The following is a 25474-nucleotide window of genomic DNA, read 5'->3' as shown; positions in this document are numbered from 1 at the left end:
GGGAGGAGGGTGTTACACCCTCTCTCTTTGGAAAAAGGTGTAACAGGCTGGGGAGGGGTAGCCTCCCCCAGCCTATGGAAATGCTTTGAAGGCCACAGATGGTGCCCTCCTTGCATAAGCCAGTCTACACTTGTTCAGGGACCCCCAGCCCCTGCTCTGGTGCGAAACTGGACAAAGGAAAAGGGAGTGACCAATTCCCCTGTCCATCACCACCCTAGGGGCGGTGCCCAGAGCTCCTCCAGTGTGTCCCAGAATTCAGCCATCTTGCTTTGCAAGGTGTGAGGGCACTCTGGAGGCCTCTGAGTGGCCAGTGCCGGCAGGTGACGTTGGAGACCCCTCCTAATAGGTCCTTGCCTGATAAGGTAGCCAATCCCCTTCTCAGGGCTATTTAGGGTCTCTCCTGTGGGTTCTCTTCAGATTCTATTTGCACATTTCCAGCAGGAATCCTCTGCAACTACTACTTCATCCTCTGACCTCGGATCAACCGCAGCCTGCTCCAGGAACCAGTGTAACAGCAACAAAGTATCCAGAAGGCATACTTTTCCTCTGCAACTTCAGCTCCAGCCAGCAACTGCAACACTTTCCACTGTGTGCACGATCTGAGGGCTCCCTGCCTTCACCCTGCACTAGAACGACCGAAGAAATCTCCTGTGGGGTGACGGAGTCATTCCGCTGCTCGCAGAGGCACCTTCTAAGTCGACGACCGGTTCTCTTGGACTCCTCTCCTGGCGGCGAGCGTTCTCCTTGGACCCCATCGACGCAGCCTGTCCTGAGGTCCGGCTGTCCCAATTTGGAGGAGGCAAGACTTTGCCTTCCCCCAGAACAACAGTACCCCTGTGCACTGCGTCTTCTTCACCTCCTGAGGCCTCTGTGCACTATTTGCAAAATTCCTTCGTGCACAGCCTGGCCCAGGTCCCCAGCACTCTATCCTGCGATGCTCAACTTGCTGAGTTGTTCTCTGGCGTGGGGCCTTCCTTTGTAGTGCTGCACCAACCACATTTTGTACCTCCTTGTCCCCGTGTCTTGGGACTCCCGTGGGTGCTATCTGGTGCTCTGAGGGCTATGTGTATAAGTACTGTGTAACTATAAGTGGTATTGCAGGAGCTTTGATTGTCTCTTAGTTCAGCCTAAGCTAGTCTCTTCCTCCTCACACAGAGTTGAAGCCCCCAGGTCCTTCCTTGGTCCAGTTGACGCAAAATGCAAATTTGCCAGAACCAAGGCTAGTTAGAGGAATCGAGCACCAAAACTCGCCTGCATAGAACTTCACGACGTGGGACATCCATTGCATCACGCAGGACCCCGCTGACATCTTCCTAGGGTGCATTACTGTAGTCTTCATCAATCGGGGACTCTTCTTTTGTACCCTCTTCTGGGTTGGCAGGGGCTCCTGTCCTTCCTGGAACTTCTTTCGACTTCTGGACTTGGTCTCATTCCTTTGCAGGTCTTCAGGTCCAGGAATCCACCATTTGTTGTTTGCAGACTTGGTTGGTTCTTGCAATAACTCTAATCACGAGGAGTAGTGTGTCCTAAGGAAACTTGCAGTACTTTACTCCTGGTTTTCTGGGCTCTGGGGTGGGGTCATTTACTTACCTTTACTGTATTCTTACTCTCCAGCGATTCTGCACACACTACACTTGTCTAGGGGGGAATTCGTGCTTCGCATTCCACTTTCTTAGTAAATGGTTTCTGTTGCCCCTAGACCTATTTTCTCTCATTGCATTCTATAGCATTTCCTATTGTTTGCACTATCCTATGTCTAATTACTTGCCTTATTTTGGTGTCTAGTGTATATATTGTGTATAATACTTACCTCCAGAAGGAGTATTGCATCTAAGATATTTTTGGTATTGTGTCACCCAAATAAACTACCTTTATTTTTGGTAACACTGAGTATTGTCTTTACTTGTGTATAAGTACTGTGTAACTATAAGTGGTATTGCAGGAGCTTTGATTGTCTCTTAGTTCAGCCTAAGCTGTTCTGCTATAGCTACCTCTATCAGCCTAAGCTGCTAGAACACTACTACATTTCACTAATAAGGGATAACTGGACCTGGTGTAAGGTCTAAGTACCCAACGTACCCACTACAAACCAGGCCAGCCTCCTACATTGGTGATGCAGCAGTGGGATAAGTACTTGCAATTGCTTTACCACTTGGTTACTAGTGCTTTTCACAAGAAAAGCTTGCTCCAATACTTAGAGCATATATAGTATATATCTAGAAGTAATTTTCTAACTTTCTAATAAGTTCTTTAAACTTTGCAAAAGTTTTTACAAAGTTCTAAAAAGTTTTCTTCTTTTCTCTAAAAAGTTAGCTCTTTTATTCTACTAACTGTTTACTCACTTTCCTAAACATTTTCTCTTTTATTATGTCTTCTGTAGAAGCAACCCTAGAGTTGTGAAAACAACGTATGAGAATCTTAACTTTAAAAGTTTGAGGGATCTCTGTATTGAAAGAAGTTTAGGGATTGGGAAGAACCCCAATAAGGAGTTCCTGTTAAATCTTCTCCTCCAAGATGACCAGGGACTCAGCATTCGTCCAGGTCAGACAGAGGGGGGCTGGGGGCCGGGGGGTAGAGGAAGATTCCAACCAGGCAGGCTCAGAGGAGCACAGTGATAATCCTGGGGATGGTCCTTCCACTGATCTTTCTGTTAACAAGCCCCCTAGTGTAACTGGGAGTGGGAAGGGTTCACACACTAGTAGGGCTCCCTTCACCCCTAAAGGCCAGGTCACTAGAGTGCCTCCAGTTAGAGAAAGATCAGCGTCTGTACATTCCCATGTTACCTCTGTTTCAGAGGTATCCCACACATCTAACTCTGAGGACCAGTCCCTAGATAGGGAACTCAGAAAGCTGAGGTTAGAGGAGGCCAGACTGGGGCTATTGCAGCAACAGTTGGCCTTAGACAGGGAATCCCTGGCTGTGGAAAAGGAAAGGCAGGGTTTGGGGTTAGTTCCCCATGGTGGCAGCAGCAGTTTCAGAAAGTCAAATGCTAGGGAACCTTCATTTGACTCTAGGAATCTGCATAAATTTGACCCTCCTTACAAGGATGGTGATGACACATATAAGTGGTTTGCTGCACTTTGGAAGGCCTGTAAAGTTCAGAGGGTCTCTCATGTGCAGTGGGCTGCTATCCTGTGGCTATCCTTCTCTGGTAAGGGGAGAGACAGACTCCTTATTGTCAGAGAGGATGATGCAGATAATTACCAAATTCTTAAAAGTGCACTATTAGATTGTCTGGGCTTAACCACTGAACAATACAGGATTAAGTTCAGAGAGACCAGAAAGGAGTCATCACAGGACTGGACAGACATTGTAGACTGTTCAGTGAAGGTCCTATAAGGTTGGTTAAATGACAGTAAAGTGACTGACTATGAAAGCCTATATATCTTGATTCTGAGAGAGCATTTCTTGAATAATTGTGTGTCTGACTTGTTGCATCAGTATCTTGTGGACTCAGATCTGACCTCTCCCCAAGAATTGGGAAAGAAGGCAGACAAATGGATCAGAATAAGGGTGAACAGAAAAGTTCATACAGGGGGTGACAAGGACAGCATGAAGAAGGATGGTAAGTCGCATGACAAGGGTGGGGACAAAGATACAAAATCAACAGAGTCTTCATCAGGCCCATAAAAATCCTCTGGGGTGGTGAGTCCAAATCCTCTTCTCAAATTGCATTGTGTTGCAGGAGCTTTGCATGTCTCCTAGTTCAGCCCAAGCTGCTCTGCTATAGCTACTTCTATCAGCCTAAGCTGCTGGAACACTACTACATTTCACTAATAAGGGATAACTGGACCTGGTATAAGGTGTAAGTACCCAAAGTACCCACTGCAAACCAGGCCAGTCTCCTACAGTCAATATATGTGTGTTATGAGAGACTGTTGCAGGCATATAAGCATTACAGTGGTACAGAGTCAATTGAGGCGATAGATATGCTACATTTTGTATTCATTTGATTTGCTGGCAAGCAAAGCCGATTGATGAGGTGTTGCAGTATGCGAAATACTGTAGTGATGAGATTGAGTTGAAGCAGAAAAATCTGAAAGAGAAGGCGATGGTGATGCAGATTAAAGCAGCTCAAATAGGAGTGCCAGGGAATTTTCCACAGCAGTTACCACAGCAGCAGCAGGGAAACATGATGTTTCAGCCCCAGATGAGAGGTAGAGGTCGTGGAGGAAACATGAATCGTGGTCTGGACTTAAATACTGTAGTGGTACAGAATGATGTGCAGGGAATGAAGAAGTTATTGCCATGTTACATTTGAGGAACATTTGGACATTGGAAACGGGAGTGTCCGTTGATGGTGCAGGAAGGTGTCGTTCAGCAGAGTAATTACATCAATTCATTCCAGAATGTGAGAGGACCAAAAGAGAGAGGTCCAAATCCAAACTTTCAGAATAATGTGAATCAAGTGCAAAATTTCCAGCCCATGCAGCAGGTGCAAATGCCACGTGTACAAATGTCACAATTGCAGCCAATGCAACAGTAGGTTCCCGTGGTACCTAGACAGCAAATTTGAATACCTCAAGCCCAGATGAAACAGCAACAGATGATGCTTTCTCAACAGGTCACAGGTCAGAGGAATAACCAAAGTAGTAACACAGTGCACCAATTCCCGTTGCACAGTGAGAATGGATTAAATGATGAATGGACGACTGACAGTTCAGATGAGGAGCCATGTGTGCTTGCAACTTCCTTAGAAGTAGATCAAAGAGGGCCTTATGCGAAGGGAAAGGTTATGGGTCACAAGGTGTCGCGTAGGCTCTCATTATCCTAATGAGACTACTGGATTTTGAGCAGCAAGATCGTTCACAGTGTGGGGGACTGAGTCTGACCCACGGTTAATGACACTTGTCGCTCTAAATCCGTGTTTTGCTCCTAATAACTAGCAGTGCCTTATCTCTCCCACATGGAAGAGACAATTGGGCAGCCGAGCGCATGACATCTTAGCACTTCCCAGGGAAGTCGTGGTCACTCAGGTCACAACCGGTTCTCTCATACACAGTACGGTCTCATATATAAATGACAAAGGCAGTTTCAAGTTTTAAAGATTGGTTTAATAAAACGACTGCATTTTAGATAGCAAAGCGTGAGCTGCAATAACCAGAACTACACAACACAGTAAGATTAAAATAGTAACGATGAGAGTGAAGCACAAGAATAAGGCTATCATAGTGCCGCTAGATTATTTTCTCTCTAAGTTATAGTTCGAGCACAGCATGTGAAGCTCTAAGCTTGCCTTTCAGGTTCCCCCGGGAGGACATCAACCCTCATACCTGAGCAAAGGCCTGTAATCTGCATCAGCATCTGCAACGGGGCATTCAGCATCTAGTTGTAGGTTCCTGACTGGAATCTCCCTCTTGACGTGTAGTAGGACTAGAAAGTGTTTTTATAACTAACACGCAGATGTTCTAAGAAAATGTCCCTACGTAAGGATGTGTATTTTCTACGAATACTGGAGACTAAACTTTAACCACATTTTCCGGCAATGTACCAGACTGTAGCCTTGACTGAAGCACAGGGCGATCAAGAATGCATTATTTGAGAACACAGTGCTGAACTAAGCTAAACAGTGTGATAGAAGAAACTAAAACAAGACCGTAAAACTGGTTATTGTAAAATAACAGTGCAAAGTTGAATAAAATATATCTAGGGCAAAGTGCTCAGCGGCCTAGTATGTTAAACTAACGTGCATGAAGCTATATTAAAAATGGCTACACTACAAAGGTTTAATTCTTGGTTGACATGGGAGCTACATGCTCTATAGTGAGAAGCGTAGAATTTCTAAATTTTCCCCTTTCAAGCAGAACAGTGCAGGTTGTGGGAGTAGTAGACCAGTATTTGACAAACCCGATTACAGATCCAGTTCAAGTTGAGATTGGCAACTTTCAGGGATTGCATACATTTGTAGTCTGAGAGTCAAGTCCAGTATCCCTACTGAGAAGAGACTTGCTGTGTAAAACGATGTGTTCGATAACTTGTTCGAATGATGGAATTGAGATTCAGACGAATAGTGATGATGAAGATAACCAAGCCCCAGAGTTGGAAAGTGAGGCTACACATGAGGAGTACCCTCTGATTGAATTTTTTCAGATGTTTACAGTGAAAGAGCTTCATCCTGATTTGCAGGGAACGGTTAAGGAAAAAGTGTGGGATTTGACAGGAAAAGAAGTAGTTTTGATAAAGGGAGTTGAGCCAGTCAAAACTACTGTGAAGCCAAATGCAATTTTTTCTCAACTTCCACAGTACCACATGCTGCAAAATGTCCTTATGAAAGTAGCCCAGATAATTGCAGACTTCATAAAGCAAGGGGTTCTGAAGGAAGTATTAAGTAGTCCATTTAATTCACCAATAATGGGGTTGAAAAAGCCCTGTGGAAAAGTTCAAATTGTTCAGGATTTGAGAAAGATAAATGAGATTGTGGTCAAATGTTGTCCCATGGTGCCAAATCCAGTTGTGATAATGTTTCAGATTCCATGTGATGCCGAATGGTTCACTATAATTGATTTGTCAAAAGCTCTCTTTTCTGTGCCTCCTCATGAGGATAGTCAGTTTCTCTTTTGTTTCAAATTCCTGGATCGAGTTTATTGCTGGTGCAGAATTCCTCCAGGGTTTTCAGAGTCACCTACCATATTTAATCAGATCTTAAAAAAGAATTTGGAGTTGCTGGAATTGCCTTTCTAATCAACCTTGGTGCAGTACATTGATGACTTGCTGCTTGTGTCCAAAACAAGGGATGAGTGTAAGTATGAAACGATTGCCCTATTGAACCTTTTGGGAAAGAATGGTCACAAAGTGTCTCCGCTTACATTGAAGTACTGTCAGAAAGTAGTGAAATATTTGGGTCACCAGATTGAGAAGGGTTCAAGAAAGATATCCAGAGAAAGGATTATAACCATATTGCAGATAAATCCCCGACTACACAGAGAGATGTCAGGATGTTTTTAGGGATGGTAGGCTATTGTCGTCAATGGATTCCAAATTTTTCAGTCATTTCGAGACCATTGCAGAAGCTGACTCATAAGGAAGTCACCTTACCAATAGTGTTAGACCAGGCTGAGATGAAGGCGTTCACTGAACTGAGAGAGTCTGTGCAGAGCTCCAGCGCTGGGTATGCCTAATTACACAAAACCTTTCATATTCTTTTGTCATGAGTGTGATGCATGTTCTTTGTCTGTCTTGACACAGGTCCATGGAGGTGTATACTGCCCAGTAGCATATTTTTCAGCTACTTTGGACCCAGTTGCTGCAGCCTTACTGGGTTGTTTGTGTGCAGATGTAGCAGTTGGTCAGAGCCTTACACAGTGCAGAGGCATTGTGATGGGACATCCCCTGACTGTAATGGTCCCTCACTCTATTGAGATTCTACTTACAAGGACGAAAATCCAATATTTGACTGGTGCGAGATTGACCAGATATGAAATGAGTATTCTAGGGTCACCAAATGTGTCATTGAAAAGATGTACAGTGCTCAACCCGGCAACCTTACTTCCGAGTGAAAATGTTGAGATTGAAAAAGAGGAAGATGTTGAGCATGATTGTCTTGAAGTAACTGACATGTGCACAATACCGAGACCCAACATTAGAGATACCTGATTGGAAGAAAATGACCAAATTATCTTTTTCGTGGTCCTTGTCTAAGAGACAATACAGGGACACTGAGAGCAGGATATGCTGTGTGCACAATTACAGGTACCTTGGAAGTTTTTTGGCTTCGAGGAGTGTATTCTGCCCAAGTAGCAGAACTGGTAGCCCTTACTAGAGCGTGCCATGTTTCTGCTCAGCTGAAAGTTACAATCTATACAGATAGCCAGTATGGATTTGGAATAGACCATGGTGTTGGCCAGTTGTGGTCACAGAGAGGTTTCCTGACCTGTTCTGGTTCACCAGTGAGAAATGGGGAGAGAATTAAAGAATTGTTTCATGCTATTCAAATGCCTGAAAAGATTGCCGTGATGAAATGCAGTGCACATCTGAAGTCGCAGGACTTTGTGTCATTGGGAAATAGATATGAAGATTAAGTCGCAAGGTTTTGCGCACTGAACTGTATATCGAACTGTTATCTGAAGAAGACAAAACTTGTACAAGCTATGCATTGAAAGTAACTGACACTTTGGAAGAATTGAAAACGTTGTAGAATAATGTTGACAGGGAGGAAGAACGTCAATGGAGCAAAATGAAATGTGTGCAAAGACAAGATGAATTCTGGGTTTCAGAAGAGGGTCATCTGGTTTTGCCAAAGAGTCTGTTATCTCAAATGGCAAGGTACTATCATGGTCCATCACATATTGGGAAGGATGCAATGATTCAATTGTTCAAACATGATTGGTTCAACCCAAAGTTTAGACAAGTTGCTGAAGCAGTTTGCCATCATTGTGTCATTTGCCAACAACTAAATGCAGGGGAAGTGACAGTGGTTAATTTAAGCCACATTTGAAGAGCGGGAGGTCCATTCAGCAGAATGCAGATGGATTTTATTGCAACGCCTGTGTGTGGAGGTTATAGATATGTGTTGGTGATTGTTTGCATCTTTATTCACTGGATTGAAGCTTACCCTACACAAAGAAATGATAGCCTCAAAGCTGCGAAACTACTGCTTAGGGAACTGATACCGCGTTTCGGATTTCCAATCTCTTAATAATCAGATAGGGGAAGTCACTTCAATAATGAAGTCATTAAATTACTGTGTGCAGCACTGAACATTGAGCGGAAGTTGAATTGTAGTTATCGCCCTGAAGCATCAGGACTAATGGAACAGATGAATGGTACCTTGGAGTCAAGAGTTGCAAAGATGTGTGAGTCCACGAATTTGAAATGGCCGGACGCATTGCCTTTAGTGTTGATGTCAATGAATAATACACCCAACAAGAAGACAGGATTGTTGCCACATGAGATCCTCATGGGCAGAGCAATGAGGTTATAAGCGGTGCCTGCAAATGCACTTGTCAACATTACAGATGATATGGTGTTGGATTACTGCAAAGGTCTGGCTAATGTGGTTTGCTCTTTGTCTCAGCAGGCAGAAGCCACCACATTGCCACCGATCCATTATCCAGGGCACAATCTGGGAGCTGGAGACTGGGTTGTGGTCCAGAAACACGTGAGGAAAACGTGTTTGGAGCCTTGTTGGAAGGTACCTTATCAGGTAGTTCTGACAACTACAACAGCTGTGAAGTGTGCTGGAATTCCGAACTGGATTCACACAAGTCATACGAAGAAAGTGGCATGTCCACTGGATCATGAAGAAGCATTGTTGGGAGTGCCAACAACAGTGGGACAAGTCTCAGGGCCAGAAAAAGAACAAAGGAGAACTGAGACTGGATCTGAGCCCGTTGAAGACGTTTCCGTCACTCCTGTGAGAGACGAAGGAGAAGACCTCCCGGAGGATGACGGAGAGCCTATCTCAACTGAGGCAGACGGAGAGCCTAGTCAGAGGAGGGCTTTCCCAGAAGCAGACGATGTTGAGAGATAAATAGAGCAAATGCCAGGCCCAGAAGGGGAAGGAGTTGAGGTGGATCAAAGCCATTGTGATCTGACTCCTCCTGAACCGATTGCAGGTCCGTCTAGAGAAAACACTGCAGAACAATGAGAAGGTTCAAGTTCAACTCTGAAAAGAACACTGACAAAGGGTCCACTGAAAGGAGATAAGTGGCCGGAGTTGCAAGTAGAAAAAGGAAAAGAAGTAGTTGTTGAACCAACAATCGGGGAAGAGGTAGATACCACAAGGATAGAAGATCCAAGTGAAGGAGAACTGAATGGTGATCAAAAATTAAAAACAAAGAGAATAGCAAGTCGAAGATAATGCAGGTCCTGAATGGGAATATGCAACTATGAATGAATGCAAGCAAACATTTTTGTCTTTTTGCTTTGATAGAGAGATTCCGGGTCAGTATTTTGGCACCTGAAGGAAGATGATAAACTGAACTGTTGAAACAATCTTAGAGAACTTTATGGAGAAAGAGACTGTTGAAAGGAACCGGAAGAGACATTGATAACCTGATTTGACTTTTGAAACCTGATTTTGACAAAGCTGCTAACCGATTTTTGACAAGGGATCCTGGAAGTGAGACTGAGAGCTGTAAATAACTGCTAAAAGAAGAGTTGTCTATTTTTGCTTTTGCCTCAAGTTTTTTCTAAATTTTCTTCTGCTTTCTGATTCTTTACAGATCATGAGTAACATTAGTCAGCAGGATAGAGATGCTAGGCGCTGTAAATATATGAGTATTGGTTTGGCGATTATGAGTGGGATACTGCTTGTGGTGTTGATTGTGGGTATGTCTGTTCTTGATCAGAGTGAAGCCAACCATACTTCTGCTTTTGAAATGACTACTGCACTAACGGCAATAGAGAAGTTTAGGTTAGATGAGAAATATTTGCATGGGGATACTAATGCACTAGGAGAACTTTCTTCTAATGTTTTCTATCGCTTGTTGAGTGAGTATGTCGAGACAATGGATGAGAAGAATTGTTATGTTTGTACATAGATTCCTTCATCAGTCGAGGAAGGAGTCACCTACCATAGTCTGCCATTAACTTATGGAATAAGTTGTAGTCTGCTACTAACAAGATTTTATAACCAGGAGTACATTCAGTATTTTTACTTGAATTATGATGTTGTGTTTTCGTTTGTTCCTATAATTAGGTATTGGAGAAGAGTAGCCAAGGATAATGACATAGTAATAGTTAGAGGTTTCTTTGAGCCTACATTGACGTTTGGCACAGCTTATGTGCATATAAATAATCTGAAATGCTTGCTTACACCTTTAGAGAAAAGCCTCTTAGATCACGCAGATGACAGGAGAAAGGCATTAGAGGAGAAATTAGAAGAAGGCTTAGAGAAAAGGACTTACAGGAATGAATATGCTTATAATGCAATTAAAATGCAAGGGAAATTAGCTTTAGATGCACAACACGTAGGGAAACTTTGTATATACAGGCCTAAATTGCGCACTGACACTTTATTTGTGGGAAAGAGTGAATGTAGGCATGAATTTTTGTTTCAGAATAAATGGGCGTTTATGTTGAATGGACAGGGCCCTGCAATTCCCGGGATTTATTACATCGGTGGTCTTAATACTTATTACCGTCTTCCAAGAGGATGGTATGGGACATGTTATTTGGGGATAGTTTTTCCAAAGATTTATCAAATGGAAGATTTGGAGAAATTTCCGAAAGTGACTGAATTACATCATAAGAGAAAGAGGAGGGTGTTTTCTTCGACTAAAGTGGGAGATATATTTGGAGCAGTGATTCCTTCAGTGGGAGTCATTCTGAATTTGATAAGGATTCAAAGGTTGTCTACTATTGTGGATAAAATGCTGACAAATTTTTCAGGGCCCATACTCCTGATAGATACTGAGTTAGCTGCTGATAGAGCTATGACTCTTCAAAATCGTCTTGCTTTAAACATTCTTTTAGCGAAGGATGGTGGAGTCTGTAGAATGATTAATTCTAGACATTGTTGTTCATTTATTCCTGATTACAGTAGTGAGAAAAAAGACTTACTTACTAATCTAAGGAAGGTACTGATTTGAAAGAATTGCAAGAACCAGGTGTTTGGGAAAAGATTGGCAAGGGTTATTGCTCCAGTGGGACATTGGCTCAGCAACATTTGGAATGGGATCCTATTGAAAATATTATAGGGAATATTAATTGTTGTGGTTTGTCTAATTGGAATATGGGGATTGTGCAAATTATGTAAAATAATTAAATTTAAAAGGTCAAAGAATAATCAGAGGAGGGAAGAAAAGAAGAGGGAAATATTGTATAGGGAAAATTCAAAGGGGAAACAAAAGTATGAAGGAGTTGAATTTTAGCTGATGCAAACATTTGTGGGTGGTAGTTATTGTGGTGACATATTTAGTCATCAGAGGAGGGACTGCTAGCACAGGTGAATTAATAAAAACTAATAATGAGTGTTCATGTATTCTGAACAAGTGATTTGTGTAGAAAATTTAATAATATAGAAAAATAATGCACACATTTGAAAATGTGATTACGAAATGTACTAATCAATGATTTAATAATATGAAATATTTGGTAGATTAATGTAGTAGTATATCATATTAAGGGTTATGTAGTAAACTTTAGCTTTATTAATTGTAGGCCTTAACTTAGCAGATGTCTTGGCCTAGTTTTCCAGGCCCCATGTCAAAGCTGTATTTCTCAAAGTTTAATAAAATGGCTGTCCTAGAGAATTAAATTGTGATTTCTATTGTATTGTTTAAATGTGCTTATTACAGAAGCTTTCTCATGAGAACCGACTGCTAGAAGATGATGTTCCTGTTAATGTAACATTTTGTATGTAATGTGTGAGACTGACTTTCTCAGGAGAAGAACAATGGAGATCTGACTGGAGTGGAAGCTGCAACAATATTGTTACCTGACAAGCAGGATGATGAGGACATTGCAAGACAAACCAATCAATGACATGTGAATGGAGTAAAAAGGTCACTTTTCTTGTGCGTCTTGACATGAGACGTGCTTAATTACATTGACGCAGTTGATTTTGTTACTGATTTGCACCATCACTTTAGAATGTGTTGTAGTTCAAGCTTTGATTAGATTACATTTCTTCTGCCACTTTGGACAGCCAGTATAGTTTATGTATGTGTTTATTTGATTTTGAGATTAATCTACATGACCTTAGCATTGTTAATATAGGGAAATAAATATTCTAACTTTTACTAAAAGGTGTGGTTATTCATGACTGAAAGGTCATGGTGCGTGACAATTACTGACTCCATTGATTATTACTGTTATTGATTGTTGTTGATTATTGACTATTGTGCATTGAATATTGATTATGTACTCGAGTTATGGTAAGAACATCTTAATTGCGAGTCAAAAGGTTAATCGTTCCCTTGTAAGTTAACTTATTAAGGTCAGACGCTCTAACAGTAGTGGTGTAATAGGTGAATGTGCTGTTAATCGCTTTTCACCTGTTTGGTGTCCACCAGTGTCTAGAGTGATGGTTCTTATCTAGAGGAAAAAAACGAAATATCACGAAGGCCAGAGAAGAGGCCTTCTACATATTTATACAAACACTGGTAAATAGTGAAGAAACTTGGGAAGGCGATGGACGGTTATTGAGGTGCCTGGCGATTTCCTGTGGTGTAAACAGGGCCAAAACCACCTATCATTTTAGGAAAAAGGGTAAAGTGAGGGTAAAATAGAATTAGAAGCAGTGGTTATATTCAGTGATTCTTCAGAGGTTTGTAGGATTTTCGGTCAATAGAGCAAGAGCATGCCAATCTTCGCAATCCAGGAGACTACATCTTTTTAGCGATTTCTTACACGTTCTGATTTCTTTGCATTTCTTCAGCTTTTTAAGCCATGTCTGCCAGCCTTCAGAGATCAGAATGAGAACAGTGCCTTCCTAGATGGGGCAGCACACCTGCAGTGAACTCTTAGCACAGTAAACAGAAAGGCAGTCACAGCCTGAGGCTCAACTCAGCTGTCAGTGACAGATCTGGCTTTTCCCCATTCCTATCTGTCTAGGTCAGCTGCCAGCCTGACTCCCGGCCAGTGGGCCTGTGGGGGGTGGTGCTGCTGAAACCTGGGCTGAGCTGAGCGTGGAGCACATTTTTGTCCCATCAAGACCGCCATGCATTGGCAGTCCTTCACCCCGTAAGCCTCCAGCCAGCACTTTCACAGTACTGTGTCAGACAGAGCTGAAGGGAGAATGCTGCCACTCTGCATATTACTCTTTTTTATCTGTGCTGCTGCTGTTGAGGGGCACAGTAAATATGTCACATGTGCTTAGGGAGGTCCCTTGACATAGCATGGACATTCTGGAGCAGGCCTTACAGGGGAACCAAAGCAAAGACACAAAGATCCTTCGATCAGATTTAGCCCGCTCTCTAATCTCACTTTTCTATGTCAAACTGTTAGCCACTCTGTCAGCAGACTCCTAGTCAACACCACTGGATTTCCCTCTGACTCCCGAAATACAACGCCTTTTTTGCGGTTGCAAAAGGGAAAAATAGCCTTTTGCCACTGCAAAATGGGCAGGTACGGTGTACCATCCCTATTTTGCGTGTCAGTGTGCAATGCGACTCGGAATTAGGAAGGGGCATCTTGAGGGCATTGATTGTTTTGTAACCGTGAATGCGGTCGCAAAACAATCACAGTTAACACCAATTTCAAATTGGTGTTAACCCATTCGCAAAAAGGACGCCCTCCCCTTTGTGAATGCATGCAAAAATATTTTTTCAGAGCAGGCAGTGGTCCAGTGGACCACTGCCTGCTCTGAAAAATAGAAAAGAAAACTTCCTTTTAAGAAAAGCGGGATGCATTTTAAAGAAAGGAACTGCTTTGCTGAAAAGCAGTCACAGACATGGTGTTCTGCTGACCCTAGCAGGCCACCATCCTTGTGAGTGTGGCCATTCCCAAATGGGCCGCAAATTGCGACCTGCCTCATGAACTTTAATGAGGCAGGTCAATTACAACCCATTTGGGAATCACAGTATAGTTCACACTGTTGTACATTTTGTTTTGCAACTCGTAATTTGCGATTCGCAAATGGATCACAAATTGCAAGTCGCAAAACAAAAGGTCGTACATCGGGCCCAAAATGATTTTAAACACCCCTCCAACAGAAAGGAAGAAATTTCATAAGCCCTGAAGAAAACCATCAAACCAACATCATGCTGTAAATTTTCTTTTACCCCCTCACTGTAATTTCCAACTCTTCTAAAATATTGTGACCCATCCTCTTGTTTCCACTCCAAGTTGCTTTCAAATAACTATCATGTATAGATCATTTCTCTGACATTGATTCTCAAATGTCAATGTGCCCTACCTGAACAGAGGCCTGTCCAGGATGTCACCTGAGGTGATTACTGTGTGGAGGTCAAATCCTTATCAGGAAGAGAAATTGCTTACATCAGCTACTGGAGTTTCCGAGTGACAACACGGCACTGCATTTATTAAGTTTGTTGGCGGAGAAAGGTATAATGAAACGCACAAAAGGTGATGGGACTAATGCTTGTAATTTGCCTAACCACTGACAATTGCTTGGGGTAGCCTTTCAGCCCAGTTGTTAGACAAACTGTAAGCATTCCCCCATCACCTTTTCTGTATTTAATGTACTGCCCGAAGTGATATGCTCAGATGAGTTCTGTGCTCAGTGTCACTGGAACCAAGTGGTAACCCGCCTTTGAGTCCAAAAGTAGGGAGAAACGGGTCCTTGGTTGTTTGTGTTCTGGTTCAGGGAGGACCATGGCTGGGCAGTTCAGGCTGGACTGGTCCCATGGGGAGCTGGGTAAAGACTGATTTGCATATGACTGGGTCCAAACTGAGGTAGCATGATGAGGAAAAGAATGATGGTTTGGGGTGCTACCCTGTGTGATTGCAAGTGGTTAGACATATTGCAATAATTCCTCCCATCGCCTTTTGTTTGTTTTATGTACTGCCCTAAGTGGAATCAGTGTACCCAGACATGGATCCCGTGCTCACTGTCGACAAGCTGTACCTATCTGATGATCCCATAACTAGGGCAAAGTTGGTCCTAGATTGCTTGTGTTCCGGTCAGGGAGGAGCTGGCTTGGTAGTTGGTGTTGGACTGTTCCCATGAGGAACAGGGTCTAGACTGATTTGCATATAGTTGGGTGAAAACTGGGATGGCATAATGAGCAAAAGACCGATGGGTAGGGATGCTACCTCGAGTGATTGCCAGTGATTAGAAAAATTGCAAGAATTCCTCCCATCACCTTTTGAGTGAAGATGGGTGTAAGACAATGCTTAAAATGTTGTCAGTTATGTCATGTCACTTACTTCTCCTGATGGCATGTGGATCATTTTTTCTTATGTTGGACCAATGTCGTGTGAAGTGATTTCCTGTAATGTCATATGTAGGACCAAAGCCAACGTTTTTTAATTTCTGGTAATGTCATTATGTTAACTGGTGGTTTTGAAATACAGATACAAAACACCTACTTACTTTTGGTCATGGATTGGTGGGAAGATTGAAGAGTTTGGCAAGTAATATTTTGGATTTTGTTCAACACAAATCTACAAGATGTTTTTTTTTGGAGCGCTTGCAATGAATTGTTTCCCTTTGGATGGGATCAAAAACACAGTACAAGTTTGGACTGAAAGAAGGTCAATTACATTTTAAGATATCAAGGTCAGTGTTAAACTGTGACATTTAATGCACTGAAAAATCAAAAATGTGTACAGGTATTAGAAAACATTCTTTATGACATGTTAACTGACTAATATTTATGTGTGTTTTACCTTCTCTAGCATCATGTTGCCTTGATGGTTGTTAATGTTGTACTGGCTTATTTCCCTCTTGTATGCATACTCGTAGATATGTTCTGTAATGTTTATTAGCAGGGTCCCTGGATTTCCTTTCAGTTTCTCACAGCCGTACACCTCTCCGCTATCAAGATTCGAAGCCTTTGTTGAATACCGAATTATTAACCCCATTATGAGACCTGAAGATTTTGGATAAAAAAAGAGAACAAGCTTGATCATCAATAGAATAAAAATGTAGCCACAGTACTAATCACACGAATACAGTGGCTAACAAGATATTCGCATAAATTTAGAAAATATTTACAGCCATATACATCACAACAAACAAAAGCCTATGCAATATAATTTTTCACCTTTACAGCTATCTGGTTTGCTAAAGACATCTTGGGGACTTTCAGAACGCTGACCAAGGAATGTATTCTGCTAACTGATTATCATCGATTTTGTGCTTGGTAACTCATATTATCTTGCTTTCTATCTGTTGGCTTTATCTGCTTTGGGCGCTCCAGGTTCAGCTTGTCCCTCCCATTGCCTAAACCGTGTTTAATGTATTCTTCCACAAACTTGCTTTCTGTAAACAGGACTTTAAATATTCTTCTTATCTTGTCACATTTGTTGTACTTTCAAAGATCGGGGTCAAATGAGAGGTGCTGTTTTCCGACGGTGCTTGTTTACTTTTCTTTCTTTGACTTTAAAGTGAGAGGATTTATGTGACAACCTTGCTTGATACTGGGGGTGGGAAAGGTGTTTTTCTAGCCACCACAACATTTAAATGAACTGTGTTAGTATTTCAGAATATAACAGAAATAGGATCAAAAATATAGTGCATATTTGTTATTTCGGAAATGTGCTTTAAAAAAAACTTTAATGTGATCAAAACAAATCATTACCCAAGGTGATGCAATTTCCACACATTTTTGTTTGTGCATTATAAGTTTTACTTGTAAAACGGTATGCCTGCACAAGTGTAATGGTAATTTCATTTGAAAATGTGCCCGTCGGTAATGGCAGTGCGCTACCATACCATGCATAATCCGTTCTACACCACTTCACTCTACCCTGCATCACTGCACACCACTACATTCTATGCCACTTCATGTTACACTTCTCTACTCTACCCTGTAATACTCTACGCTATGCCAATGCACTCTTTGCCACTCTACATCACTGCACTCTACACCACTCCAGTCTAGGCCACACCAAACTACTCTGCAGAACTCCACTCTACACCACTGTATTGTACACCACTCTGCAACAATGCACTCTATGTCACTGCACTCTATGACAATTCAGTCTACACCAATGCACTTTACTCTTTAACACTACTTCACACCATTACACTCTATGCCACCCTACGCAACTGCACTCTACCATGCACCACTCCACTCTATGCCGCTTCACTCTACTCTGAAACAATCTACTTTACGCCACTACACTCTACGCCACTATATTCCCATCCATGCCACTACTCTCTATGCCACTTAACTCTTAACCACTGAACACTATGCCAATTCACTCTATGTCACTGCACTCTGTCACTGCACTCTATGTCACTGCACTGTACTCTGTGCCAATGCTCTCTATGCCACTTTACCCCACTCTACACCATTCTACTCTGCACCACTTCACTCTACTATGCACCACTCAAATCTACAGCACTGCAGTCTACGACGCTGCATTGCATACCGCTGAATTCAATGCCACTATGCTCAATGCCACTGCACTCTATGCCACTATACTCTGCAACACTCTACCCCAATGCACTCTACACCAGTCCCCTCCACTAAAAGCCATTCCAGTGCATGCCACTCTATGTGACTTCACACTATGCCACTCCAATACATAACACTATCTGCCACTCCAAGCTCAAATACTCTACTCCATTCTTCACCATTCCACTCTATAACAATCCATGTGATTCTCCCCTAAACCACTAACATTCAGCCATGCTGACCAGCAGCCACGCTGGTGTACAACATGGCTCAAACACATTGGCAAGGCTAATAGATCCTGCTTGGTAAGGGGATTTGGTGTAGCGCTATGAGCCCAGAAGTAATGTTTTTAATGTGGCCAGAGAAATGTGGGTCCAAGAGGCAATAGCATGCACCGCTACTTAGTGCTAACTGAATCCAAATTGTACCTGGTTGGACATTTGGTGCACCATAGTTGCACCTGGCAGAAAGCAACGTCTGGTGGAAAGCAACGCGGAGGTGGGGTTCTACAGTGAAAGGGGCAGACAGCAGCTCCAGCTACGTCATAGGAGGAGCTGCATGTTCCACCATGTTAAACCACTCCTCAACTGGGGGAAGGCACCATCTGAGAAATCACAACCAATAACTGAGCTGTAGGCCTGATCAACAAACTATGCCACCCAGTCTGCTCTCTCTGTAGCAATGATGCTTTGTCACACTACACCCTGGAATAGTCGCTGTTGGATCCAACAGTTAGTCACAGTGCAATAATTCAAGGGCAAGATAAGGGCTCACCTCTTACAGCACAGCATGAGGTTTCAGCACACGGGTACGTGCATGATAAAGCAATTGGTACCTCAGGTGAAGGAGGCACTGAGAGCACAATCTCACATCGTTCAGCAGATAGCAATGACGTCTCAAATGAGAGATTCCTCTCCACATCCCAGCCTCCCTCAGATTATGGAAATCAAGTAAACGTCACTCACAGCAGGGACAGAACAAGCAGTGCATACACAGATTAACATGGAAGACAGAAAGAGAGGGATGCTGCTGTATTCTGGTTGGAGCAGGAGACGAAGCAGGGGACAGGAAACTCAGAGGCACAAGATAATCATTTGGGGGAACCACTACATAATGGACATAATGGAAAGGAAGTAAGTGCAAATACGCTGAGTAGGCATTTAGGGGTAATGGGGTCAATAGACTGTTTGATATTATTGATTCAATGCCTACAATGCTAACGACATAAGTAAAGAAAACATCAAAACTCACTACATGTGATGCGGCTGGTCCACATCCAGGTACAACTGCCCAAGACCAGGACTATGAGAGCTCTGTAATGCAAAAAGATTCTATAGCTGAAAGAACCCTGTCATTTACAGCTGTGGTTGCAGCTCAAGAAAAAGTGGATATAGTGCTTATGGCAAAAACAGGGCTGTAGGTTATAGATTCTGAAGGCTCTCACACTGTAAAAACAGTATATGACAAAGAAATGGGAGTATGCCTAAAGAAAAGGATAGCTGGATTGGTAAAAAGGTTAAAGCAAACTATTGTATTGAACAAGGAAAAAGGAGGTGGGACAATCAGATGGACAAAAGACTTTGCTACATTCCAGTCTATAGAGTCTGAAGATACTCCCTGATAGTAACCCCACACAGACAAGCTGTAAGAATATTCTCAGATTCAAAAGGGACAAAGAGGTATATTGGTAATGCCTTGGCCGTGACTTGATCACCTATGACTTGGGTTTGGTTCAATAGCAGCTAAGCATTTCCATTTACTTGAGGCTTTAGATGATGAAGGCCCCTCACAAAATAATGAGCATGAAACACTGGGGTCATGTTGTGCGCCAGAAACAATGAGTCCAATCCAGCTTTTGACATCATAGTACATCTGATTCAAATTCTTAGAAAACAACCAACAATCATTAGAAAGATACCCAAGTATCTTGTCTCAAAACCCAACAAGCTATTCATGGTATCATGGACTCTACTGACACTATATCCAATAGAATTAGGGATCTTGAGCAGCGGACTGCATAGAAATAGGAAGTCAGAGCTTGAGTCATCAATCTGGTTGACGAACACGAGAACGCTATTAAGGATGTGCAATGAAAGACACTGGAAAGTGCCAGCACCAGACCAGCCTTTGGATGTTTGGTGTTAAAAAAAAAGATCAGAAAAGGGTGATATACACAAATGTGTTGTAAATTTGTTTCAGAAACCTTTTCCACATTTGACGGGCTAGGATTTTGATTTTTAAATGCAGAGGTCATATAGGCATCAGTTTAAAAAAAATTAGACTACCGAGTCTCAACCAAGACCCATGTAGGTATATACAGGAAGCTTTTTGTTTCAACAATCTATATTTTTGAAGGTTCCCCCAAATACCCCTGTATCTTTCGGGAATATTATGTTTTTCAAATGTTCCAATTTCTACTTTTTAACTATTGAAAGATGGCAACAAATGACGCTTCGCTTACTGTCTTTTGAGGAATTAATAAAAAAGGCCTTTCTACAAGAACTAGCATTACTAAAGATAATCAGGCAAGGCCAGACCTATTTTTATAACTCTGTTGCTGCTGCTAAAAATGTTCCAAAAATAATCAAAGTAAAAGGAGGCTCCTGGTCTAAGTGAAGTGGAATAATCTGATTCATAACTCACTCTCCACCTCTTTTCTAATATGATAAGGTTGATGATAGTCAAGAGTACATGTAATTAGGCAACATGCCACACTCATTTAATAATCATGTTTTGCAGAAACTCCCTTTATTAATACTTTTTTATCATCAGGCAGCACATGTGGGGACAACTCTTCCAAGCAGGGAGGGCGATGGGGTTAGTGAGGGAAGGGGGTGATGATTATATGAATGGGTCAAGGGACACAGTTTTGTTAATGGTGGGCCACTTTGGGTGGATTATTTCTAAAGGGAAAGTAAAAGGGATGATTCCATTGGTACGGTCTATAATTTAATCTTTACTAGAAAAGGGTCTTCCAAATGTTCTCCCTTTATAAACTTTGTTTCATGATGGAGCCTAGATAAGCAAGACAAAGTGTGTCTGAATAGATAGACCTGGAACTGATGATATCTTAATTTTAGAATGTCAACCCTTAGCATTCGTAGTTGGAATGTACAGGGTTTGAACAACTCTAAAAAGCAACAAATTATGAACAAAGCATTAAGTCTGGTTAAGATGAATATAATTTGCCTACTAGACGCTTAAAGTTAGTGTACAATTTAGTTGTGTGTACCACACATAGGACTCATTTTAGAAGGGTTGCAACATTGATTCACGGAAACAACGAAAATAAATGTAATAATAATAAGTCAGCTGCAGATACATATGGACATTGGGCACAGAGGGTCACGTGGAGGTTTTTGTGAGAAATGGCCCAAATTTAGTTCGGCCAAGTATCTATAATTATTTAAACTTGGAATCAACAAATTGGGAGAGATCTATGTGAGTTACTCGAGATTTAAAATGTAATTGATTATAAAAATTACTTTTCAAACCAAATGCGATATCTAGCATGCAGAAGGTCCTAACTGCATTGCTCAAATTCATTCAGGTGCATGGGCTAACAGATTTAAGGCAGGTATTGAACGACCAGGAACCAGAGTTTACTTATAACCTGCCAGGTTTCAGTATTCACAGATGTTTATGGTATTTATTTCAAACAATTGTTTACCTGGGTTGCAAATATAGATTAGTTCAGTGTCAGCATCAGATATCATAATCCAATGATAGTCTGATTAAGATACAATACGCATGAATCAGTCACAAAAAGAGGGACTTTCAATTCATTATTGTTTTTGGACTTGGGTTTCTGGGATCAAACAAGATTGCATATAAGGGAACTCTTTCCAGCAAATACTGGTTCTGCTCCTTTGCATGTGGTTTGGGATATCGTCAATGCCACAGAGAGGTGCTGTAACTAACTATGGTGCATATAGGGAAAATAGGAATATATGGAGAATCAAACTATAGAAGATGCACAGAGGGAATTTGAAATTGCACATGTAGAGGCAATTTGACATTGGTGAGAACATGAGAGGGAATCATGTCTGCAAATGGTTGCAATGCATGTGCATATTAGCTGTTGTATTAAAGAGAAAGCTGCTGCTGTATTCCTGATTCAGAAGACTATAGAAATCTATGGTTAAATACTTGCTCATAAAATGAAATAAATAAATAATTATGCAACTTTGGAGCATATTACAAACAAACACAGGATCAAACATACTCATATTAGTAGTATTGTACAAGAAATCCAACAATTCTTTCATAAAGTATACAGGGAAGCTACAATCTGCTCTGATGAAGAGATGGAACAATTTTAATGAACAATAAAGCTCTGCCAGATCAATGCTGGTCCAAAAAAAAGCCTAGAGGTGGACAGTACTCTTGATGGGGTGATCAGTACTATAGATTTGCTATATGATACAAAATGGAAAAGCAACACGTGAGGATGCAATACCTATTGGATTCTACGAAACCTACTATAAGATTTCAGCACCTGCATTCTTACAGATTATTCAGAGTACTGAGGCAGGGCTCTAAAAAACATGATCATGGGATTTCATCCATATTGCTGTATATTTAAAGAAAGGCAAGCCAGTGGTTGATTTTGGATCATACAGGCCTAATTCGCTCATTAATTCAGATGCCCAAATATAGTCAAAAATACTGGTGGTGGAGCTTGTAAGGATTATAGAGCAGTCAATTAGCTTACAGAAACACAGATTTATACTTGGTCTTCATAACAGTAGTCATATAAAAAATGCTGATGCTCTATTTAATACTGTCAAACTTTTGACCAAACAGGATGGTATGATAATACTTAATGATAGAACAAGCATTTGATCACATCTCATGGCACTTTCTTTGGTCAGGAATGGCTAAAATGGGATTCAGTGTTAATAGTATTCAATGCAGGTGTGGTCAGCAAGATGGTGGACTAGACAAGCCAGAGCCAAGCTCGGTCGGGCACGCACTAGTTCGTTATTAATCCTGATGCCCCGGACAACACCAAACCCACAGTCCTTCGCCTGAATACCCTTCAAGATAGAATCCAGCCAACAGGCCAAAAATGGCAGGGGAACAACTGCTCTCGAGGAACTGAAATGGTGAGAGCTGCAGAAATTGGCCGCAGTCGGGTGCTGAAGGGCGAGGAGGTAGCGGCTGAGCGATTGGCACAGCAGTAAGACTGGATTGACAACACGTTGAGAGGTTTGGTGCGCCTCTTTCCTCCCACCCACAAGGTGAAGATAAGAGACAGTGGGGGGACTCCTGGTCGCCTGTGGACCACAAGCAGATTGTGGCCAGAAACACGGACTGCCCAGGAGTAGCTGCGGCCGGGCAGGCTCAGGGTGCGCAAATCCGGGAAATGCAAAGAAGACTTGAATGTGGGCACAGAGGGGCATGGAAGAGATCCTGCTAGAGCTCCCTGGGGCATCTGACACTGCCGGTGTGAGAGCTGACCCAACCCCAGGCCTAATGAACAGAGACTGCACTTGGGGAGCGCGTGTGGCGCTGTCTGCTGCGGATAGAGAGCGGAGAGTTGGGCCGCCCGCTTCTTCTCCCAACCCCCTGTAAAAATCAAACCTTGAACTTTGGAAGTGAGAGAGCCCTGGAGAGGAAGCTGGGCCACCTGTGGTAAAGAGACCCTGGGACGGCGGCAGGTGCTTTAGACCATAGCTGACAGGAATGGTGAGAGAAGGAGTTGGAGCAACAAGGAGGCACCCCTGACTTCCCATAGACTAGTCTTTTGGCAAAATAAAGAAACACAGAGGACCTATCTGTGCAGTGACGTCGACATCAGGGGGGACACTAAACAAACCTCCCCCCCCTTTCCACAAACCAGATAATACTGTGTACCTCATCCTAGCAAGCTGAAAGACCTCTGTCACTGAGTTGTGGACAAGGCACAACTAGGCCCTACATAACTCCCACTTCCTGAGGGCACATCCATGGACTACCAATGGAAGATCGCCTGTAGTTGGTGGATAAATTACCTTCACCAGACAGGATAGACTTCAAGCGTGCCGGTGCCAGAGGGGGGGTGACCTTCTGAGCTCCCATCATTTCAAGCACCTACCTACCCTGACTGAATCTGGTGGCACAAACCTTTTTGTGCCCGTGGACATTCTTTCTCTCCTGCCGTACTACTGCCCGAGACCTGGGCGATTGACTCCTTACTTAAGACTCCCCTTCTTCACCCAAATAGACACAATGGTCAAGGACAAAGATTTGCACCCCCTCCTGCCAAGGGAAAATTGATAAATATGCATGGGTGACGGACTCTGCTTTAAAGTGACCCGAGGGTTGGATAAAGCAACCATCCTGGCAGCGATTCAACAAACCAAGGTATCATTGTAGACCTGCATCGGGGAGGTCCGTTCTGAGGTTTTACTCCTCCAACAAGGCCTAAGCAAGGTAGCAGACTGGGTGACGGCAGTGGAGGGGAGGGTCTCCGACCTAGAGGATGTCACCCAGACCACCACTGGCCATACCAGTCTGAAATAAAGTCAATCACAAAAGACCGAAAATAGAGAGTAGACAATGCCAAAAATCGGGTGAGATGTGATAATTTGAGACTACTGGGATTCCTGGAAGGATTTGAAGGTTCCACCTTCCCGGAGGCTACTTTCTCCTCATGTGTCGTCATAAAAGGAGTTCACAGAGCATTGTCTGCTAAACCACCAGCAGGTGCATCCCCTAGAACAATTATTGCCCAGCTTCTAAACTTTCAGGACAGAGACACTCTGCTCCAGGAGGCAAGACGAGTGGGAGAGATCAGATTCCAGACCTCGGTCATACAGATGTTCCCTGACTACTCTCGCAAGGTGCAAATGCAATGCAGATTCTACAATGTCATAAAGGCCAAACTACATACCTTAAAATTACATTACATGTTGCTTTTCCCCGCCAAATTCAAGGTCCTTTACAAAAGGAAATACTACTTTTTTATACTCCAGGCGACTCCTGGACATGGATAGAGGATACCTACCTTGAGGCAACAGAGAGAAAATACCACCAAAAGAAATAACCAAGGACACGGCCTAAGCACCCGACCTCCAAAAGGAAACCCTAGGAAAGGAGCAGAAGACCCTTGATCAAATCCCAAGAACAGAAGATTGAGAATGGCCTGGATGGACTGGTTCCATCGAACTCGGAGGGGGGTGGTGAACTGGGAGACAACCAGATGTCTCTGCCGGGAAGCGCAGTAGACACCGGCACACGAGAGACAGACATTGAAGGTGACACTAAGATCTCAGCCTACACACAGATGACAGCCATAATGCGGAAGGGCTGTGCTGAATAACCTGATAATAACTGAGGGGGTTGTTAGACAGACCGGGGTAATTAGAGGTCATAGCCCTCCCCGGTAAGCTGAAGCGGCTGAGAGTAAGTGATTATTGAGAGATATCGCTAGTGAGAGAATAAGAGTGTATCAAGTGGTAACCAATCTTAGATTGCTAGAGTGTGTGGAAGTGACTGTGAGTGTGGATCTAGTACCC

At 42.6% G+C, this 25474-nt stretch overlaps 1 protein-coding gene across 1 annotated transcript in view; it reads right to left on the bottom strand.

The window, feature by feature from the left end:
• Positions 1-25474, bottom strand: part of SLC9A9 (solute carrier family 9 member A9) — a 2563562-nt gene that overhangs the window by 2405402 nt on the left and 132686 nt on the right. The window contains exon 2 of the mRNA XM_069213904.1: positions 16237-16439. Coding sequence (XP_069070005.1) covers positions 16237-16439 — 203 coding nt within the window. The remainder of the gene's footprint in view (positions 1-16236; positions 16440-25474) is intronic.

The sequence above is a fragment of the Pleurodeles waltl genome, chromosome 11 (assembly GCF_031143425.1).
Source record: "Pleurodeles waltl isolate 20211129_DDA chromosome 11, aPleWal1.hap1.20221129, whole genome shotgun sequence".
Lineage (NCBI taxonomy): Eukaryota > Metazoa > Chordata > Amphibia > Caudata > Salamandridae > Pleurodeles > Pleurodeles waltl.
The sequence above is the reverse complement of the archived record's forward strand: the minus strand, read 5'-3'. Positions and strand labels throughout refer to the sequence as shown.